This window comes from Spinacia oleracea, chromosome 1, assembly GCF_020520425.1.
Source record: "Spinacia oleracea cultivar Varoflay chromosome 1, BTI_SOV_V1, whole genome shotgun sequence".
Classification (NCBI taxonomy): Eukaryota; Viridiplantae; Streptophyta; class Magnoliopsida; order Caryophyllales; family Amaranthaceae; genus Spinacia; species Spinacia oleracea.
In genome coordinates, this window is record NC_079487.1 from 132,081,842 (window position 1) to 132,102,077 (window position 20,236).

The 20,236-nt window shown below is 35.6% G+C and overlaps 3 protein-coding genes and 1 non-coding gene across 5 annotated transcripts; 1 reads left to right on the forward strand and 3 right to left on the reverse strand.

Annotated features, from left to right (window-relative positions):
- Nucleotides 1–147: 147 nt before the first annotated feature.
- On the reverse strand, nt 148–8,926 carry LOC110787176 (exocyst complex component EXO84B). The gene is made up of 7 exons (XM_021991750.2): nt 8,392–8,926; nt 7,186–7,283; nt 5,220–6,270; nt 1,678–2,160; nt 1,154–1,342; nt 684–820; nt 148–584 (listed from the first exon to the last, which is right to left on the reverse strand). The coding sequence occupies exons 1-7, from the start codon at nt 8,542–8,544 to the stop codon at nt 422–424; spliced, it is 2,274 nt and encodes a 757-aa protein (XP_021847442.1). The 5' UTR covers nt 8,545–8,926; the 3' UTR covers nt 148–421.
- An 874-nt stretch (nt 8,927–9,800) lies between these two features.
- Nucleotides 9,801–13,878, reverse strand: LOC110787174 (pentatricopeptide repeat-containing protein At3g24000, mitochondrial). Of its 2 annotated transcripts, XM_021991749.2 has the most exons (5): nt 13,797–13,878; nt 11,342–13,305; nt 10,562–11,225; nt 10,314–10,365; nt 9,801–10,212 (listed from the first exon to the last, which is right to left on the reverse strand). In XM_021991749.2, exons 2-3 carry the CDS (start codon nt 13,178–13,180, stop codon nt 11,145–11,147), a joined length of 1,920 nt encoding a protein of 639 aa, XP_021847441.1. In that variant the 5' UTR covers nt 13,181–13,305; nt 13,797–13,878; the 3' UTR covers nt 9,801–10,212; nt 10,314–10,365; nt 10,562–11,144. The 2 variants fall into 2 exon arrangements, with proteins under 2 accessions (XP_021847441.1, XP_021847438.1); XM_021991746.2 differs by having other exon boundaries at nt 10,562–13,305.
- A 69-nt stretch (nt 13,879–13,947) lies between these two features.
- On the reverse strand, nt 13,948–14,019 carry TRNAG-UCC (transfer RNA glycine (anticodon UCC)). The gene has a single exon. It is a non-coding gene; the product is annotated as a tRNA-Gly (tRNA).
- Nucleotides 14,020–15,101: 1,082 nt separating this feature from the next.
- Nucleotides 15,102–19,660, forward strand: LOC110787157 (amino acid transporter AVT1A-like). Its single transcript, XM_021991728.2, has 12 exons — nt 15,102–15,690; nt 17,115–17,404; nt 17,495–17,709; nt 17,818–17,841; nt 17,935–18,115; nt 18,212–18,434; nt 18,535–18,670; nt 18,765–18,784; nt 18,883–19,028; nt 19,100–19,143; nt 19,232–19,291; nt 19,403–19,660. The coding sequence occupies exons 1-12, from the start codon at nt 15,476–15,478 to the stop codon at nt 19,493–19,495; spliced, it is 1,647 nt and encodes a 548-aa protein (XP_021847420.2). The 5' UTR covers nt 15,102–15,475; the 3' UTR covers nt 19,496–19,660.
- Nucleotides 19,661–20,236: the final 576 nt, after the last annotated feature.

Consider the following 20,236-nt stretch of genomic DNA (forward strand, 5'->3'; position numbering starts at 1 on the left):
TTACTGAATAATTGATGTTTTTTATACTGCTGGCTATGATTATTGCCGCAAAATTTGCCAGGCTTGCAAAGAGCTATGCAGCTCGTGTAACTGTGCAAGCACACTAAAATAAGATGAATAACACCAAAGTCCACCTCTTTCAAAAAATGCAATCAAAGAATAGCACTAGATTTTATAATCAAATTGCATGTAATTACAAACTTGTTTCCAGATGAAAGAATTTCTAACTTGAAGGCTTTGATACTGATCTACAAAATTACGAGTATCATATACCAAAATTATGCGAAGCAAAGATTGATTGAATGAGAAAAAAGAAACAAGGAGGGATAAGTTTGAACCATTTACTATGAACAAAGATTTGCTGGAAAATTCTGCGGCCTTCCATTTCGAGTCTAATGTACAAATGAACAACATACTGCTGTTAAGAACTCCCATGAGATCTGTATGATGAAACTGAATGAGCAGAAACGGAAGCAGTTGGGCTATTCGGTTCGCGTTCTCCGTTGATTTCTCTTGGCTTCCCGCTCAGTAGCTCAATTGCATCTTGGCAGATGTCATTAAACCAATTGTCTTCAGGCAGTACACTGAGCATAATGATAAAAAAAAAAAGATCAGAATAAATCAATGATTCAGAATCAATATGTATTAAAAATATACAGAGAGCTATTAGAAACGGAATTTACCTATATGGATCTCTGCCAGTTGCTTCAAATGCTGCTATTGCTTTAGATATTATGTCATTGATAACACGAACTAAATTGCGAGACAAGTAACGGCCTTGGGAAGCAAAGCAGATGACAAATTTCATATCTAAGTAAATCTGCGATGTTAAACCGGGGATTTATTTGTCACAAAATTATCTTATGAAAACAAAGGGGATAAAATCATAACAGTTCAAAAAGCCATGAGATAAGTCAAAAACAAACTTCGTAACAGTCCAAAAAGAAGAAGAAGCAAGAAACTACTATCTGTCCCAAGACATGCATTAAATTTGAATCAGAATTCTAGCGAGATTTTCAAAAGGCAGCGCAAAGAAACATGACATTCTATTTGACATTCTATTTGAAACGGTAGAATATGACATTCAATTTGAAATAGAAAACGAAGAACACAAGTTCTTATGGGAAGAAGCTTCAAAGTTGAACATCCATACCTGTTGAAGGGCAAGAGGGCCTAAAGGTTTAGGACCATCCTCAATATCATCCCAGAAGCTCTGATCTTGAGAAAGCCATAAGATGACAGTCTCGGTGAGTTTCATCAACAGCAGCGTAGCAAATCTTTCTTTGCCCGCAAACATCTCTGTCGCAATACTAGCCATAGTATTGAGTTTGAAGAAAAGTTCCTAAAACCATTAAAATCAGAGTAAGAAATAAAATATAGCTCTTATTTTAACATTTCCACAGAAAAGCTCAATTAAATGCAATCAGAAGAGGTTAAATCGTCAAAGGAGTTCAATGACACTAAGGCTTTTCACAACATAGAGAAAACAAAATGCACAGACATCCGAAAGGTAGGAAATTAAGACACGTCGCCACTAAAATACTTTACAAAAAGCTGAAAAAAGAGTCCCAGCCAGTAACAGGCGAAAGGGGAAACAAAACAAAAAATGGCAGACTGAACAGGCGTTGTGTCTGTATATTCAGATATATGAAACATAGAAGAAGTTATTGAAAGTACCCGGAATATTGGCGAGGGGAACCATTCGTTATCTTCTGCACTTCCATCCATACTTATGTACATATCAGCAGAAAGATTGCTGTCACCCTCTTCTGTAAAAATAAGATCCAGAGCATGGAACTGACAGAAACTATTTTTGAGTCTATCAACTGAACTTAAAAGTCTCTTTTTCCATTCTCTGAGTTCGGGATTGCGATTTTGCCTATCAGCTTGATTACTTTGAGAAAATTTCATGGCTGCACGAGGAAGTAGCTCGTCAGCCAACAATGATGCATTTGCCAGTAATGCAATTTGCTGGGCTTCATTCTCAGCCATTCTAACAATTTTGCTTCCAGCTCCTTCAAAACTTGCTTCTTCCTCTAAGGAGTTTGGTAATGCTTTGACGAGCATATTAACATATGAGTCAAATACCTGATAAACACCTTCTAATGTTTTACTTCCCAACTGCATACTCTGAAGGGGCCCCACGTCGTCAAAAAAGTCCTGCAAACGTGCAAAATGTAGCACTCAGAATTGCGCTAGCCCTTCCAGGCTAATTATATGATGTGAACAGCAAAAACATTTTAGACAGTTGACAAGAGAAGTAACATTCAACAAGATATCAACCACCCAATGCAAATCACATCCATGGTAACAGTAGACGCCTATACAAAAAGTGAAAAGAATATATTGAGAAGACACACTGAATAATGAATAGAGCCACACACAAAAGATGAAGACCAAACTTATCAAAAAGTGTCAGTACTCAGCAAGTCAGCAGTGGGTGGCATCTTTTTTCTTTCAGGACACAGAGGTTCGGGTAAATCAAGTTATTCCATCATCAATTTTAGTGCATAACACAAGGAAATGGCTTTACTTGCCCATGGTTGGGAACTAACAAATGCCTCAATCTAAAGATTTTGGATCAGCTCGTAATGATCAAACTAGATTAACTCTTGTTTCCAATTTACCAGTCATTTGGGATGAAAATTTGACACAGTCCTCAAGAGTCCACATGAACACGAAGGTTGGACACCTCAATTTTAGCTCATCACATCACTACCTTTGTTTCTAATATATCCAAGGTCTGGGGTCCTCCTTTTGAAGGAATTCATGACTCGTCACTCATGAGGTAGTTAAGTGCATAAGCGGATGTTGAAATATTGAGAGAACCTTTTCCTAGTAGGCAAAAACCAAATGATGGGAGGGACGCTGGGAAGACTGAAAAGGTGAAATCAAGTTTCTCACTTAACAAAATAAAAATATATAAATTCCAAGAAAACCTAAATGGATATACTCTGAAGTAACAGTAGAGGGAATGGAGGTTAAGAATATGGAATCACGAAATTTATACAATTTGCAGCTAAAAAAAGTTTGGCAAGATACTCAAGACTTTACTAAAAGGCGTAGAGCGGAGAATGGTGCCTAAGTGTATAATAAGGAAGATCTGGTTTGCACGCAGTTCAGAATGGCTTAGCTATCAAGAATAATTAGTGGAAACGAGGCTGACGATTAAGGATCAAAACAGTCAAATACATGATAAATAAGGTACATGAATACATGCTTTCCCAAATCAGACAGAGAGATTCTAATCAAGACTGAATAATATAAAATTTAGTATCATTTAGGAAGATTTGTAATTTTTTAGCAGAGATGGATTCAAGTTTAAGGGGATTCAAGAGTTGATTAGACAGTTTTCACAAAAAAATAGTCAAAGCACAATTATCTGCAAAAATCTGAATCAGCCAAGTCGTTCTAAACGTTAAGATTCAAGCGAGACTGGGAAAACAATTATTTGAGGAGGAGCATCACACCCTACCATACCATTAATGTTCACACCTATACCTTGCAGAGATGCACTTTCAGTAACATTTGACAAGACAAGATCAACTCCTCACTACAGTGAAGACATTGACACTTAAATGAGAAGTTTGACTTTATTATAATATAATCTACAAATTGCCCAATGCAGACTCTTCTGACATCACTGAGATGTTTTTAGACCACTGAAACAATTATCAGCGGGATAATAAAACGGAAAGAAGTACAACTAATGGGTTCCCAAATGGAGCAAAAGGGGCTTCAACAAAAAACCGGGGGGAAAAAGGGGTAGCAAAGTGGAGAGGTATGAAGTTTTATCAGCTTCTGCTTCCCCCTTTCAATAAAAAATTGGATCCTAATACTGGATTTTAAGGGATGCAATTTACTTCTTCAATAAGAAAGAAGATACAAAAATACAAGCACATTGACAACAATTGAATCCCATAGCGAGACGTTTCCATTACAAGGAGACATTTACTGACTTAAGTCTTGAACTATCATGTTGTTCCAATCACGTACACTTATTTTGTCTTTTGCAATATGCTCAATTGTCCGGTACATTTAGCCATATAATTTAAAACATTGAAACCACTAACATGCCCATCAGTCCATCATACCGCCCACCCCCTCAACCTCAAAATGATTTCGATAGGAAGCAATCAGATGAATTAAGTGGATTAAATTTGGTAAAAGATTCAGCAAAAATCGGGCAGATAGGGCACTAGACCCCATAGTCAATTATGAAAAAAAGTCAGTAATGGGATGGCATGTTCATTGATGGACAGTAGCAATGTAGTAGTATATACCAAAGAGGCAAAGACAAACCCGGTAGGAGGTGAGGAGGGCAAATGGTTAGAGATTTTTTCGTAACCTGTTCAACTAATCATCACTACTAGAAGTCTAGCACTCAAGGCCAATGGTTCTTTGTGTAATGTAAATATTGACTGTTGTTCAAGTTCAGGTCTTCAGTATTTTCCCTTTCTTCATGATTTAAGTAATCTAAGTTTAATCAGGACAACAAGACTTCTAGCTTCCCGAAATATGATATACAGACTGAGCAATAGCAAATAACCTCTTACATTCAAATTGAAAATATCTCCCATCATTATATAAAAAGACAGGAACGGAATATATGTTCAAATCACTAGTCATGCAACTCATTACATACAGATTGAAAATATCTCCCATCATTATATAAAAAGACATGAATGGATTATATGTTCAAATCACTAGTCATGCAACTCATTACAAACGAATTGAAAATATCTCCATCAATATATAAAAGTCATGGATACAGTATGTTCAAATCACTACCCATGTCACTTAGATACCAATCTATAGTCAGAATGGGATTTATAGCAGAACCAAAGAAGAGAGATGAGGAGAGAGAGATAAAAAGATGGACCCAAGTGATGGGGGGAGGAAGCTTTCTAAAAAGGAAAGTGTTGCAATTAAATATAACATTTCACCTCTTTCCTAATAATTTGAAACATGCAAATTTATATATTTCTACATTTCCCCGTTTCTGCGTTTCCCTTTGCATTCTCCATTTATGTGCAAGATAGTCATACAAACTGACCCATAAACCAATAATACCGAACTGTGTCAAAGATCATGTCAAAGTTTTCCTTCAAATATACATAATTGAATGGGAAAATCAAGGAGTTTTAGACACCAAATGAGAGGCTCTAGCAGTCCAGCCTAATATCGTTGGGACTAATCAAACAACAGAAATCACTAACCTGGACCATCAAGATGAAACGATGAGCACTACTAGTAAGCTTATACTGGTATCCTGCCATGCCAGCTGTGCTCAAAGGCCTTCCAGACTGACGTCCAACAGTAGGTGGATATGTCAAAATCCAATCATCAGCAGCAGCTAAGGCAGCAGTACTCTCCTCTATCCTTTTAAAATTAGCATCAACTGCTTGTTCAACACTAGGCCTGAAGAGTTTCATTAGTGTTGGACAAAGTGACAGACCACGACCTTCCAATAGTGAACAATGGCCTAAAGCTATCTGAACACACTCAGCAGCTGCTCTTAGACCTCCTGCAGCTGCTGATGAAGCTAATGCATGCCTTTTAACAAGGTGAGCAAATGCTTCTATTTGCTGGGTAGCCCATGTAACCAACTCAGAAGTGTAGGCTGGTTCGCCACCAAAGATGGTTAAAGAATCACTAGCTGCCTGAGCAATAGCAGAAAAAACTAGCTGGGAAAGAGCAGCTGTGTAGGCTCCACCGTACGAGCTACTTGATGGACGGACACTTAGCATGTTATACTGGTAGCGTTGTAAATGTGCACTGAGAAGTAAAGTATGAGCACGAGGACCATCGCCGAGTTTTTTAAGAGCTGATACAGAAGCACGAAGCTCAGTACCACGAGTAGTAGGTTGGCATGCAGCTTCTACTAGCTGATCAGCAAACTTCTGTCTCCTTTCTCTAATAGCATATTCAAGGGATGTGATCACATCTGGACTGAGTGTTTTCGTTTCCTTGGCTTCAGATGCTACGCGTTCTCCTTCATTGAGGGCAGTCAGAGCTTCATCCACTCTTCTTTCAGCTAACAATACGTCTAGGTGATCAGGGAATTCAAGCAACCATTTCTCCAGGTCTGAAGGTTCCCTTTCTTCACTGTTACTCATACCATTCATTACAGATCCTTCAGAACTAGATACCGTTGACGATTCCATGTGGACTCCCTCAGCTAGTCCATGTATAAGAGTTGCTTGAGTGGTTAAAAGGTTTCTGATGGAAAGAAGCTCCCCCTCTAGATCTGATATTTCTTTTGATGTACTGCATTAGAAAGCCCTAGCCGTTAAATATAGCAGGATGGAGATTTTTAATCCTGAGGATTCTTTCATCAGAATAAATATACAATCCACAAGGACCACAAGGTTGAAGCTGCATTAGTAAGCATGTCATGCTAAAAAATAAAGCCAGAAGATTCAATCAGGACGCCATCTATCCATGACATATACACCGAGAAAATAAAAAGACACAAATAAAAATGATAGAAACCTTCCCTGCTTATACTTCTGAACCATTCACTAAGTACTCATAGTGAGATCCTTTAGATCTTCAAAAAAATCTGTCCGATATATATTCTACCATGGTTATGCATGTATTATTATTCATGTCATAAGTTGGACAATCACAATTAGTCTAACGATTTTCCTGCCATGACATGAAATAGAACATATGGAAACCGGTTCCCCAAATCAGATACTATAATAATCTGATAAAGAAAGAGGACGATACAAACTTCAGACAACCAAAACACAAAACATGTCAGCGTACTTTTTTACTCAAACAATTTCTTAATCATCCAGATTCTACTCTTCCTTTCCAGTTCCTCTTTCTTCCCCTTTATTGGGGAGGGGATGCAGGGTGAACATATTTTTCCAATAAATTGTACAAACCAGAAGAAATCATGTCTGATAAATAAAAAAGGGTTTTCTTAATTAAGTTTAGTGAAGTCGACTGAAATCTAACAAAAACGAAGAGGCAGAATAATATGGGGATTTTATTTTGGTAATTGAACTTATGGAAAGTCACCTGCCAATTCAATAGATAATTAGACAACTAAAATTAAAGACATGTCAATCAGTTGATTGATAATGAGGCAAGCTAACACGAAATGTTAGAGAGTGGCGTATACTAGAAGTTATAACAGGTAGCAGTACAATATTCAGTAGATACAGTCCCTACCGTATAAAAGCTGTATAGTTAGCATAAACACTTCTCCGCATTTCCTCAGCAGATGCCTTCTTTAGATCCATCAGATATGAGCATAAGTGCTTTATTTCCTGTATTAAAGCGCAGAATGAGTACTCATAATCATATTGCTGACAATCAAAACCAAATTTTAGAAAAAGCACGAAATTCGAATCACAGTGTCATCAGATCTCATGATTATATTGAATCTGAAAATGCCTTCCTTCACAATGAGGAATTTACTTCTAGCTGAAGGAAACCTAGTAAACCTCTAAGATTTAGGCCAGCAGCATCTCTACTCTCAAGAAGTATATGGAAGGGCAAGCAGAACGAAATAAATCATTCTTTTTTCGGATTTCAGAACAATATCCCCTTCACATTTCTCAGTAAACTTCATGTCAAAATTTGCATCCTACGAGGATGAAAAGCATCCTAAATTTGGGTGAGATTACATGCCAACTAAAATGGTTTTACCAAGAAACTACAGTGAATTCAAAAAAATTTCCTGGAAAAAGCATAGAAGACCGTTCCTAGTAAATAGCCTACCAACACAAAAAATAAGTTGCTATCATGAAGTAATCCATATTATCCCATCATTTCATGGTCAAAAAAGTTTAACAAATAGCACATTTCGTAGCTAAGCTCAATCGAACTGCTCATCCCATGACTTTTCTACATACATACATCCTTCAATTCCGTATTAACTTGTACAAATGCCACTGTAAAAATATCTTCTTTATACATACATTCCCAATTTACGAGGGAATCAACACTTTGTTGTGTAATCCGTAATAAATCCCAAAAATAGTACTACATTGGGTTCTTCTATATGGATATGAGTATCTCTGTACTTCCATTATGATTGTCCCTCAATTTTAGACACCCCTCTCTCTAAATACTCTTAGCAACTCTACTAAAATTGGCCGATACACATTCCTCCTATATTCGGCCTGTCCCAAAAACCATCATTCAGTCATCTGTTCATCCCTCCACCACTAAACCCCAAGTAGAATATTGAATTTCTTCCCCTCTTAATAATTTTTCATCTAAGAATCAGCAGTAACAACAAGAAATACGACATTCCTAAGTCCTAACATACTTCAATTGAAATTTATAATATTCAGATAAATGACTACGAATTAAAATTAACGAATTGAAAAACAAATTAAGCTCGTGATTATCAAAAGAAGAACCAATTACCTTCTCATTAAGAGAACATTTGGACTGAACATACGACTGAGGATCAAACCTATCATTTCGAAACGCGTTTAAACTCTCTTCAAGTTTGGGCAAATTCTCCTTCGCCGGAGCACCGGAGTGACCTCGTGACCTCGGCACCTTCACCGCCGCCATTGAAACAACCCTTCCTACAGATCCGATCGCTCAAACAAAGCTGAAATTCTTCCAAAATTAGGGTTTTCACTACAGGAAAAAAAGAAAAGAAAAAGGGATGATGATCGGAATAGAAAAGACAGGAGTTGAAGAGAGAGAGAAAACAAGAGTAGACGTCCCCGAAAAGAGAAAGAGAAAAGACGGCGCGTATGAGAAGAAATTGCAGAGAAATGTTTCTCTCTCTAGAAATGGCGTGGTTTGGGGTGTTTCTCTCTCTAACAATCTCTATCCAAGGGGGGATTGCGGTTTGCTGAGGAGGAGTTGGTTGTTTGGTAGTGAAGGACAGGTCAGGTCAGGTCAGTCAGAAGAGGTGGAGGGTTGGTTTAACCGATTAAGGAGAAGTATCATTCAATTTTTTTACAGTACTTTTTTGCCTTTTGGGACATTCTTTATTTTCTCTGCTTACAAGTAGTTATACTCTCTTTTTTCTTTTTCTTTTTTTTGTGTGTTTTTTTTCTTCTAATTTAAGCTTTTCAAGGTATCTCGAAAGAATTGCACAAAATAAAGGATATTTTAGTAACTTTACGTTTAAGTTGTTGATGGGGGTTTTAGAAATGACATAATGTTACGTGCTTAACTAATTATTTCTAGTGTTTAACTAATTGATACTTAATTAATTAATTTTATTGCTTAACTTATATGATACCAAGGTGGTCTCTTGTATAATAACGCTTTATATAAAAGTTTGTAGATTTTTGAGATGACATAATGTTAGTCTTTTTTTAATTTTTAATACAAATGTCTGATGTTCAAGAACAAATATTACATAGAAAACCACAAATATTGTACATGAGATTATTTTAGCAAAAGGTCTTGCGCGCACAAGGTGTACAATAAATTTATTGTACACCAAGATAACTTTTATGCAGTTTTTTATAACTTTAACCTACTTTTTTGCAACTTTTATATCATAAAAATAAAAAGTTGATAGATAAGCATTTTAAAAGGTTAAATGATTAATTTATACATTATTAGTGATTTTGAAGAAATAATTTTTATTCAAATGGAAAAATTTATCACTAAAAAATAGATAACTTTTACATATACAAATGTAACTTTTAAGCATTGTGAGTCAACTTTTACCCCGGTGTACAATATTTATTGTACACCACTTATAAACAAGAATTTGTGTTATTTAAAAACTTGCTATTAGTTACACGTTTGTCATTGATATATACTTGCCACAATACAAGTTTGCCATTGGTTGCAAAAAGAGGTTTTTACCATGGATAAAACTAAAACCGCTAAAATAATCAAAACTGAAATCAGCTTCCTGTTTTATGAAAACAAAAAACTCAAAACAGGAAATGATGCCGAACATGCCCTCAATTAGCGAACAATGATTTACTAGAGTGAGTCGCTAACTGAACTATAAGGGGGAGCATAAACCCATTGCCATTCACCCTTAGATTACTGGATTGGTGAATCTCACAAGGGAAAACTTAAAATTCTAGTAGACAAAAACAGCAAGAACTTCACAGCTTCCATCTCCCAGAAAAAATAGAAGAGTATGATCTAAGCCCTTCTTTATAACATATATTCCACCTGCTCAAGTGCTCATACATACTCCATATATCAGTAACTTTGGAACACCATCAGCTGAGACAACTTGATCTTCGGTTAACAAAACTGATGGCAGGCAACCCCAGAAGGAAAAAAAAAATCAGGATATTTCAACAAGATTTAAGCATTAATCAATACATAATACACAGAAATAATTTCCATTATACCAGATTACCAGGTATGTGCAGTTTCAGCTCGGTGCAAAGACGAGCTGTATGCCTGTATCGTTAATCAACAAGATTACCAGGTATATCAGGATATTTCCATTATACCAGATTACCAGGTATATCAGGATATTTCAACAAGATTCAAGCATTAATCAACTAGATTAACAAGATTTAAGCATTAATCGACAAGATTTAAGCATTAATCAACACACAGAAATAATTTGCATTATACCAGATTAGTAGATTACCAGGTATTTGCAACTCCAGCTTTGTGCAAAGAACAGCTGCATGCCTGTATCGTTTCAGTAAAACGATTGCGTCTTGTGATTATTTAAGCAATCATTTTGCAGCACATTTCTTGCTCCCAATGGCATAATTTTCACTTCTTCATAAGAAACTCATAAAGCAAGAGGAATCGTGTGTGACAAAAAGTTCTGTTAGGAGAATGCTTCAGCTTTCATAATACTACTGCAAGGTTCACCTAGCAGAATCCTTTTCAAAGAATGCAACTTTAACCCTGTGTGTTTTCCTGTGTGTTTGATGAGAATATCCTCCATCTGTATATAATTCTACATGGTATCAGTAGAAAGACAAACGAATAACTGTAAATGGCCATCCTATGCAAGTCTGCAATCCTGACTCGGTGAGCACATAACTCTTAGCAATCTGAAATACTGTCCTTAACTCCTAAGGAGATTAAGCGAGTGATCTTCACTTCTTCAGTAGGGCTGTCAAAAACTGACCCGATTCAACCGATTTTTGACAAAAACCGAAGTGACCCGAAAAAAAAAGTCACACATTCAATCCGCATAAGCACAATGCACAACTACATTATCCGATTATACCCGAACCGATTATACCCGACCGATGACCCGATTTGACACCCCTATTCTCCAGTACTACCAATAATCCCTGCAAGAGCAAGAACCATTTTGAAAATGATGGAAACGATTTGTATCCCTCACAACAATTTCTCTTTCAATTACAATTGATGCAAATTTAAATGCTGAATGACAATCACCACATACTCGAATGTTCTTCTTAATTCGGATAGTGGATTTAGGCGGCGTGTTCAGACAAGCAAATGCCAAGGCAAGCTTTTCGCTGTGATGTTGCAATTTCACTTCTCTCTCATGCTCCTCTACAAACAAGAGAACATGACTTATATCTGGTACATAACCAATTCCTTTGATCTTTGCACATATACAATCCCACATCTCATAAATCTCTTTGCTTTGAGGATGAGTATCATCATCAGCAACAAACACATGAACTGAATTCCCAATCTCAACCCAGCTACAAGCAGGTTCCTTCCTTACCCTGCAATCTTTCATCATCTTTCTCACCTTAGCAACATCATTTCTTCTACCAGCCAAAGCATACATATTAGCAAGTATCACATACGGGCCTGAATCGTAAGGGTCAAGCTCAAAAACTCGTTCAGCTGCATAAACACCTAATTCCATGTTTCTGTGCATCCTACATGCACCCAACAGACATTTCCATATCTCTGCAACAGGATCCATGGGAATATCCGTAATAAATCTCAGAGCTTGATCGAGTTTTCCCGCTCGTCCTAGTAAATCAACTATTGTGACGTAATGCTCAATTTTTGGGTCTAAACCATATGTTTTTTTCATCATCTTGAAGTAATACAGTCCTTGTTTCACAAACCCAGCATGGCTACAAGAAGTAAGCAAGCAAAGAAATGTTACCGCGTTAGGTTGTATTCCAGTCTTTAGCATATTGTCAAATTGCTCCAATGATCTGTGCACAAGACCATGTTGGGCATATCCAGTTAACAATGAATTCCATGAAACAACATCTCGCACCATCAATCTAGTAAATACCTTTTCTGCTTCCTCAACACTCCCACATTTAGCATACATATGAAGAAGAGTGTGCCCAACAAAAGCAATAAGCTTCACCCCATATTTTATCACATGAGCATGTATACACTTCCCTTGCTCCAAGACTCCTGTGTTGGCACATGCATTGAGTACAGTTGAATATGTGAAATCATTGGGCTCAAAATCTTCCCTTTTCATCCTTTGGAACAAACTAAGAGTTTCCTCTCCTCTTTCCTTTCGAGCATGGCCAGCCATTAGGGCATTCCAAGAAACCTCATTTTTGCTCACAAGTCCATCAAATACTGATTGCGCTTCATTCATAAGGCCACACCTTGCATACAAATCTACAAGAGAAGTTCCGACATAGACACTTGAATCACAACCATATTTGATACAAAGGGTGTGTATATGCATACCATGCTTAGCACTACGTATTGTGTTGGAGGCCTTAAGGAGGCTAGAGAAGGTGAACTTGTTTGGTTTGAAACCAAGACAAAGCATCTTTGGAAATAAAGAAAGACCTTCCTCGGGCCTACCATTATGCGTATAAGCAATAATCATACTAGTCCAGGTGAATGTGTCCTTATACGGCATCTCATTAAAACATTTCCTAGCCTCATCTAAATTGCCACACTTAACATACATTTGTATGATGTTATTGAGAATAATAGTATCATCCTTAAACTCAGATGCAAGGACATTGGCATGAACTATTCTGCCTTCTCTGATATCACCCAACTCCATACATCTCTTCAACCCTCGTTCAACAACAAGTGCTCGTTGATTTTTTGTCCCAGAATCACTACTCTTGAGGAGAAGATCTTGATCGTGTGTTTGAAACGCGTCAAGAAGTCTTTCTTCTTCACATTCCAAAACATTGGGTTTGGTTGACAGGCGGCACACAGCCCGAGTTCCAAAGGAAGTTGAAATGTGTTCATGACATTCCCTCACAGAAATGAACCCTTTTAAATCGTTATAAGACAATTTCCTCAAACAAAATGGTGTACTTCTTCTCATGTATCACAAGAACAATAAAATAGCCAGAAAGTGTTGAACCCAGTAAATAGCTAGAGACTACACAATACTAAACAAGCAGCATCATGAAATAAACAGCAGGCTATCTCTGACATTCTCCTACACCCCTGTAAGCATAAATGATGCAGAAAATTAGGAAAATCCAGTGAATCGGCACACTCTTGGACCATTTTAACAGAACTAGACAGTGAATTTGCACAACATTTTCTAAACTAAATCAATTGCGGAGTACACCCATGTTTTGGCTAGTGTTGTATAGGAATTTTTTGGATATTTTTAGCAATTTCAAACTAGTTCACCAGTAAATAATCTATCAAATGCAATTTGAACTATGTTTTTCTCCAATCACTTGTCTTAATCGCCAGTGGTCCAGTATCTAACAAAAATTGAGCAGAATTGAAGAAATAAGAATGAACAAAGACGACCCCAGAAAATGAAATAGTCAATTTCCATGACCCAAGTTCAAATTTCCAGATACATATGTCAGAAGTAACATACAAACACCTAATCAACTAAAACACAGATACCCAAATTTGAGAAATGTTAAATTGAAGAAAGATGAAGAACAGAATAAGAAAGAAAAAGAACAAAACTTTACCTTTTTTTTTAGAACTGAGCTGTTGTTTTGGTTCAACAATCAGAGGGAGCACTCGAGTTGAACAAGGAAAGGCGGAAAGAGGAGAGCTTTTGCAATTCATTCACTAAGCGAGGTTAAAAAAAAAAAGTCAAATGGAAAAAAACAAAAAGGATGCGTCTGCCGGGAGTCGAACCCGGGTCTATTGCTTGGAAGGCAATTATCCTAACCGTTGGACTACAGACGCTTTGATGTTAATGTCATTCCCTTTAATTATTAAAAATAAACACCTAGTTTTTTTTATTTTACAACTTTTCCCTCCAAAGATCCAAGAATGAAGAATCATCCATCATGAATTACAGATCAAACACTAACCAAACTATGAAATATGCTATAGTTGATTCCGAAATATCGAATTTCGATTTACGGAGTATGTTCAAAAGTCTAGTACGTAAATACTCGATCGAGAACATTAATTGTCATTGTCACTTTTAGACAGATGCAAAAAAGGTTGAATAACTCTAACCTAGAAGTATCTTAATTTCGGTTATGTGTTAAATCGTTCGAAAGATACTTAACCGATTCAATTCATAATTCTAACAAAGGCAACAACAATGATGTGGGGATTATGAACATTCACACATGACATCTATATATGACCCATATTCAAATTTAACAAAATTAAAAGAAACAAATGTGCATGATAGATGATGCAATATTGATGAATAAAACCATAGAGTTTTGAACTAGATTTTCTTTATTTTAATTTTTTTAGTGGCTATATGCTGAGTCAGAATATTGCTAAATCATAATTAAGGATATTTTTTTTAATATAAAGAAACTGGGCCAAAGCATAATACTTTTTCTCCATATTTTGTTTCGTTTTCTTAAATTTGACTTTGATTAAGAAGTGTATTAAGTGTAATTGTATGTCTTACCAATCTATTACGTCAGTGGCTACCCACTAATTGCAATACAGATTGTTAAGCTGGGAATTAGCTGTTTTTAGATCTCCACATTGTTAATATTTTGGCAATGTAGATTTTTACATGGGAAATAAATTATACAATCAGATGTACTTTGTGATGAAGCATAATACAATCAAACTAAAATCGGCTATATAATACCACATTGATAGTGTAACTCGAATAGTTGAATCGTACCTTAGTAGGTATAAACTCTTAGAAAGTTCTAATAGGCCACGGATCACATTAATTAATTTCTTTAAAGTTTTTTCCTCTTTTTCTGAAGATAAATTTCCATAAATTTAATTATGAATTTCAGAATTTATGAAATAAACAAAAAAAACAAAAAAAAACAAAAAAAAACATAAAAGAAAGAGGAGCCGTCATTCAATAAATCAATGTACACGGGCCTTATTAAAAAGTTTAAAAATATGAAAACTCTTCAAAAATAAAATCTCAAATACAACAAAAATAAAATTGCATATATTTGAACCTCTCGAGATCCCAAACCCTACTTCGACTCAGATTAATATTGGTTGTAACCTATAAGTTGGAAGGATACTGTTACTTGTTTTTAAATTTTATTGATTTTGAAAGTTTCTTTTAATGGAAAATCTTACACCCACCCCATGATTTTTTGTTTAACAATAAATACCTCAATTTTTCAAAACATTATTATTTGTAATTTTCGTTGAACAAATTAGTTCTAATAAATCCACAATTTCGCATACAATAAACATGGGGGGTGATTTCTCAGACTTTATATTCAAAGTGGATGATGAATCTGATAACGATGAAATTATTGATATAATTGATGATCATGAAGATTCTTCGAGCATCAACGATGGAGAAAGTATTAGTCGTACTCATTATGGTAGCAGCGTCGTTGCTGATGGTAGCAGAGTCGTTGCTGATGGTCACTCCTATTCAGAACAATGGCCGCGGAGTTACAAGTACTAATACTACCTTTTTACATAACTTTGATTTATTTTTGTTTCCCTCTTATGTTTTTGCTAATTAATTTGGATATTAAAGAATAATGTTGTTCTGTTTCGAAATAATTGTGAAATATACATACCAGTACTTAATTAATTCCAATTCAGGTGTTGAAAATCGTATAAATTGATACAATGTAGTCTGATTTTAGTCATGAAAACCTCGAAAAAAAAGTCCTTATGTATGTCAAGAATATCAAAGAAAACATGTAATATGTCATTTTGTTGCGCATGTAGTCTGATTTTAGTCCTGAAAACCTCGAAAAATGTCTGTGTATGTCAAGAATATCAATGAAAACCTGTAACTATGATTTTTTTTTGTTTTGTTTCCTTCTTATGTTTTTGCTAATTAATTTGGATATGATAGAATAATGTTGTTCTGTTTCTAAAAAATTGTGAAATATACATAGCAGTACTTAATTAATTCGAATTCAGGTGTTGAAATTGAGAAATTGTATAAATTGATACAATGTAGTCTGATTTTAGTCATGAAAACCTCGAAAAAAGCCTTATGTAGGTCAAGAATATCAAAGAAAACATGTAATATGTCATATTGTTGCGCGTGTATTGTGATTTCAGTCATAAAACCTCGAAAAATGTCTGTGTATGTCAAGAGTATCAGGATAACCTGTAACATGTGACTCAATTTGTTGCGGATGGATTTATCAGGCTATAAATTTGATACCATGTAGTCTGATTTCAGTCATAAAAACCTCGAAAAATGTCTGTGTATGTCAAGAATATCAGGATAACCTGTAACATGTTACTTAATTTGTCGTTGATGGATTTATCATATGTCAAGAATATCAGGAAAACCTGTAACATGTGACTTAATTTGTTGCTGATGGATTTATCAGGTTATAAATTGATACAATGTAGTCTGATTTTGGTCATAAAACCTCGAAAAATATCTATGTGTATGTCAAGACAAGAAAACTTGTCACGTTGGACATTGTTGCACAAGTTAGAGATGGATTTTATCATCCAATTCCTCAGGTTGCATTAGCTAGCAGTAGTTAACATGATAATGTAGTCTTATTTCAGTCATAAAACCTCGAAAAATGTCTGTGTGTGTTAAGAATATCAAAGAAAACCTGTAACCTGTGACTTAATTTGTTGCTGATGGATTTATCAGGATATAAATTGATAACCATATAGTCTGATTTTGGTCATAAAACCTTAAAAAATGTATGTGTATGTCAAGAATATCAAGAAAAAACTCGTCACACATATTAGAGATGGACTTTATCATCCAATGTAGTTAACATGATATTGTAGTCTGATTTCAATCATAAAACCTCGAAAATTTTCTGTGTATGTCAAGAAAAAACTTGTATGATAGTGATTTTGCTTAATCTTTTTGGTTCCCTGATGTAATGCAGAGAAACAACAGACTCGCTCTCAATTGCTGCATCACCAAATGGCATTAACTTTCTTAAACAAGCACAAAACATAACTCAAAACATTACACAAAGCATAACCAATATTACTTCGAGCCATCAAGATCTCGGTGCCAAGGCGCCTTTGCTTACTCCTAATGATAAATCCAAAGAACAGTTTGACAAACTTTCTAGCACTTTAACATGGTCAACAATAGGGAAATCATCTTTCTTTCATACTTCAGGGGAACAGATTACTCATGGATGCAATGTCACACAAACTGTTTTTAATGGTAAAAACCTAAAATTCTGTTCCTTTAATCTGTTCTTTTTATTAGTTACATAGTCGTTTGATTCAATCTTGGTTTATATATGCATATCAGGGTTCAGTTTATTTGTTGGCATCGGACTTCTATCAGTGCCATCTACAATACAACAAGGAGGTTGGGCAAGTGTAGGATTATTACTTCTGTATGCAGGAATTTGCTATTTTACAGGCTATCTTCTGAGGAGATGTATGGAAATCAACAAAGACATCGTTACTTTTCCTGACCTTGGAGAAGCCGCTTTTGGAAACTTTGGCCGTGTTTTTGTATCTGTGAGTTTCACAGTCGTCTATCTGAATGTTTATGTTTTGAAATCTATTATGATCGTCTTCTAACAAACTTGTTTTTTTTGTTTTTTATTTTATGAATGTTATTTGCAGATCCTCTTCTATTGGGAGTTATATGTAAGTATGAATTGAATATCATGGTCTAGGAAGATTTTCGGGTATATTCTGCTATATTCTGCACTTGTTTACTGATAATTTTTTTTAATGCAGTTCAGTCTTGTGGAATTCGTTACGTTAGAATCATCTAATCTTGCTAAACTATTCCCAAATGTCTCCTTACAATGGGGTGGGATTTACCTTGGCCCGGTTTACTCTCTTGGAATAATTTCTGCTCTCATTGTTCTACCAATATGCTACCTCAGAGATTTTCGCAAAATCTCCTTCATTTCTGGTATACTGACATCAAACAATTCACCAACACTTAAAATTTCTATGGCTATCATAATGTAATCTCATCAATAAACTGTATAAACTCGACTTTTTGCAGCTGGTGGCGTACTTGGAGTAGTATGCATAGCACTTTCACTACTTTTAGTCGGTACAACAACTGAAAACATTGGATTTCATCAAACTGGGCCTTTAGTGAAGTGGAATGGCCTTCCCTATGCTTTTGGTGTGTTCGGTTTTTGCTACTCCGGACATTCTATCCTTCCAAACCTGTATCATTCAATGTCAGACAAGAAGAAATTTCACAAGGCACTGACAATAATGTATGGATGATTTGATTTGTGTTCTCTTCATTCTGAAAGTTGGAAATTTCAGTTCACTTCTTAGCTAGTCTTAAATTAATTCTGATAAGTTGAAATGCAGTTTTGCATTGTCTATCTCAGTGTACCTCCTCGTGGCAATTTCGGGGTTTCTCATGTTTGGTGAAGACACAGACTCTCAAATCACACTTAATCTACCAGCGAACTCTGTTGCTACAACAATTACTCTGTGGATGACGGTAAGTATTTATGTATGATTTTAATTATATCTTTAAACTATATGTCAAAATTTGTTCTGCTTGCAACTTATTACTTCATTCATCTGTTTTTCAGGTTCTGAGTCCCTTCTTCAAATATCCTTTTCGAGTTTTCATATTTTTACCATTCTAATACACTTCTTTATAGTTATGTTACGTTCCTATCTGTTTATGTTCCCTTAACGAGTGCATACATATCCCTTACTGTTAAACCCTTTGGCTAGGAGTCTAGAAGAGTTGTTACCACCACATTTATCCAACAATTGGTGGTGCATAATTCCTCTAAGAACTGCTCTTGTAGTTTCGAGTGTCTGTGTTGCGTTCCTGGTACCCTTTTTCGGTATGTTATAGAGTTTAGACACTAACCGAAACATATATAAATATAACTTTTACTAACATTATGAATTGCAGGTTATGTGATGGCCTTTGTAGGATCGTTGGTGTGCTTACTAGCGGTAGGGTGACTAAAATATTGCTTAGCATCATTTGTTAACTTTCCAGACTATCTGACTTAAATCTTACCCTATATGTTTGTAAATGCAGTCTATTGTAGTACCAGCTCTCGGCTATGTAAAAATAGCGAAAAATTTGTCATCCATACAGGTATTCCACATACTGCAGTGTTTCAGACACACCAAATGCTTTCTGATACAATTTGTGTAAGAAAAAAAGAAAGAACTAACACTTTACTACAACTTTTGTGTGTATTTACAGATTATCATGTGCTATGCAGTCGCGGTGATGGGACTCACAGTGGCGGTTCTTGGGACGTATTCTTCAATCTACAACATCATCCACAGTTATTGACACACTGATACACAACATCTGACTCATTACGTAGATTAGATTTTCAATTGAGAGATTTAATTATGACTAATTCCTTACAAAACCATATGTAATTATCCAATTTTGTACCATTTTTTCTGTTTTTTTCCCGTTTGTGTGTGAGCCCCATAACAACCTACTGCATGATTTGCATCTAGTACTACCTATAACCCATGCCCCCATGTTGGTTACGTGAACCAACACTTCTCATCAGAAGTTGTCTTTGCTTTATAGACATACTCTTACAATTTTTGTTTTTATTTCATCTAGATAATTCTAGTTACTTGCTTAGTAGGTTTTTCTAGATCATATTCTACTAGATTTTTTCCAACACTATGCTATAAGTTGTAAATTTTTCTACACAATATTTTTAAAGTTATAATAGATAATATTTAGATTTTTCTAGATTAACCTTTTAACAAGTGTTCGATCAGGGCTCGCGTAACTCTCTTGTTGCCAATAAACAAGAGTGCCCCTTCCAGAAACCCGTGTTCATGAGCTCCCCACACTCACCCACGTCCCGGACATCGTACCATATAAAGATTGTACGCTCTTGGGGTCTGTTTTAGCACCTTTTATTATTGAGATTTCATTCATTCATTAACTAAAATTATTAACCAAATGTAACGAGACAGTGTACCTCACATCCACACCATGATTGGAGGTTGATGAGATTGCAATGTAGGTAAAATTCCCTGGTGGGATGCCAAGTATTGTCACTAT

Bases quoted from the DNA above. Each gene is read 5' to 3' on its own strand.
- LOC110787176 (XM_021991750.2), bottom strand. From the start codon at position 8,544: ATGGCGGCGGTGAAGGTGCCGAGGTCACGAGGTCACTCCGGTGCTCCG. The intron at 1,343-1,677 runs GTACTTTCAATA...TAATGGTTTTAG, and splicing joins TCCCCTCGCCAATATTCCGG to GAACTTTTCTTCAAACTCAA. The intron at 821-1,153 runs GTATGGATGTTC...TTAACATCGCAG, and splicing joins GCCCTCTTGCCCTTCAACAG to ATTTACTTAGATATGAAATT.
- LOC110787174 (XM_021991746.2), bottom strand. From the start codon at position 13,180: ATGAGAAGAAGTACACCATTTTGTTTGAGGAAATTGTCTTATAACGAT.
- LOC110787157 (XM_021991728.2), top strand. From the start codon at position 15,476: ATGGGGGGTGATTTCTCAGACTTTATATTCAAAGTGGATGATGAATCT. The intron at 18,435-18,534 runs GTATGGATGATT...GTTGAAATGCAG, and splicing joins CACAAGGCACTGACAATAAT to TTTTGCATTGTCTATCTCAG. The intron at 18,671-18,764 runs GTAAGTATTTAT...TCTGTTTTTCAG, and splicing joins CAATTACTCTGTGGATGACG to GTTCTGAGTCCCTTCTTCAA.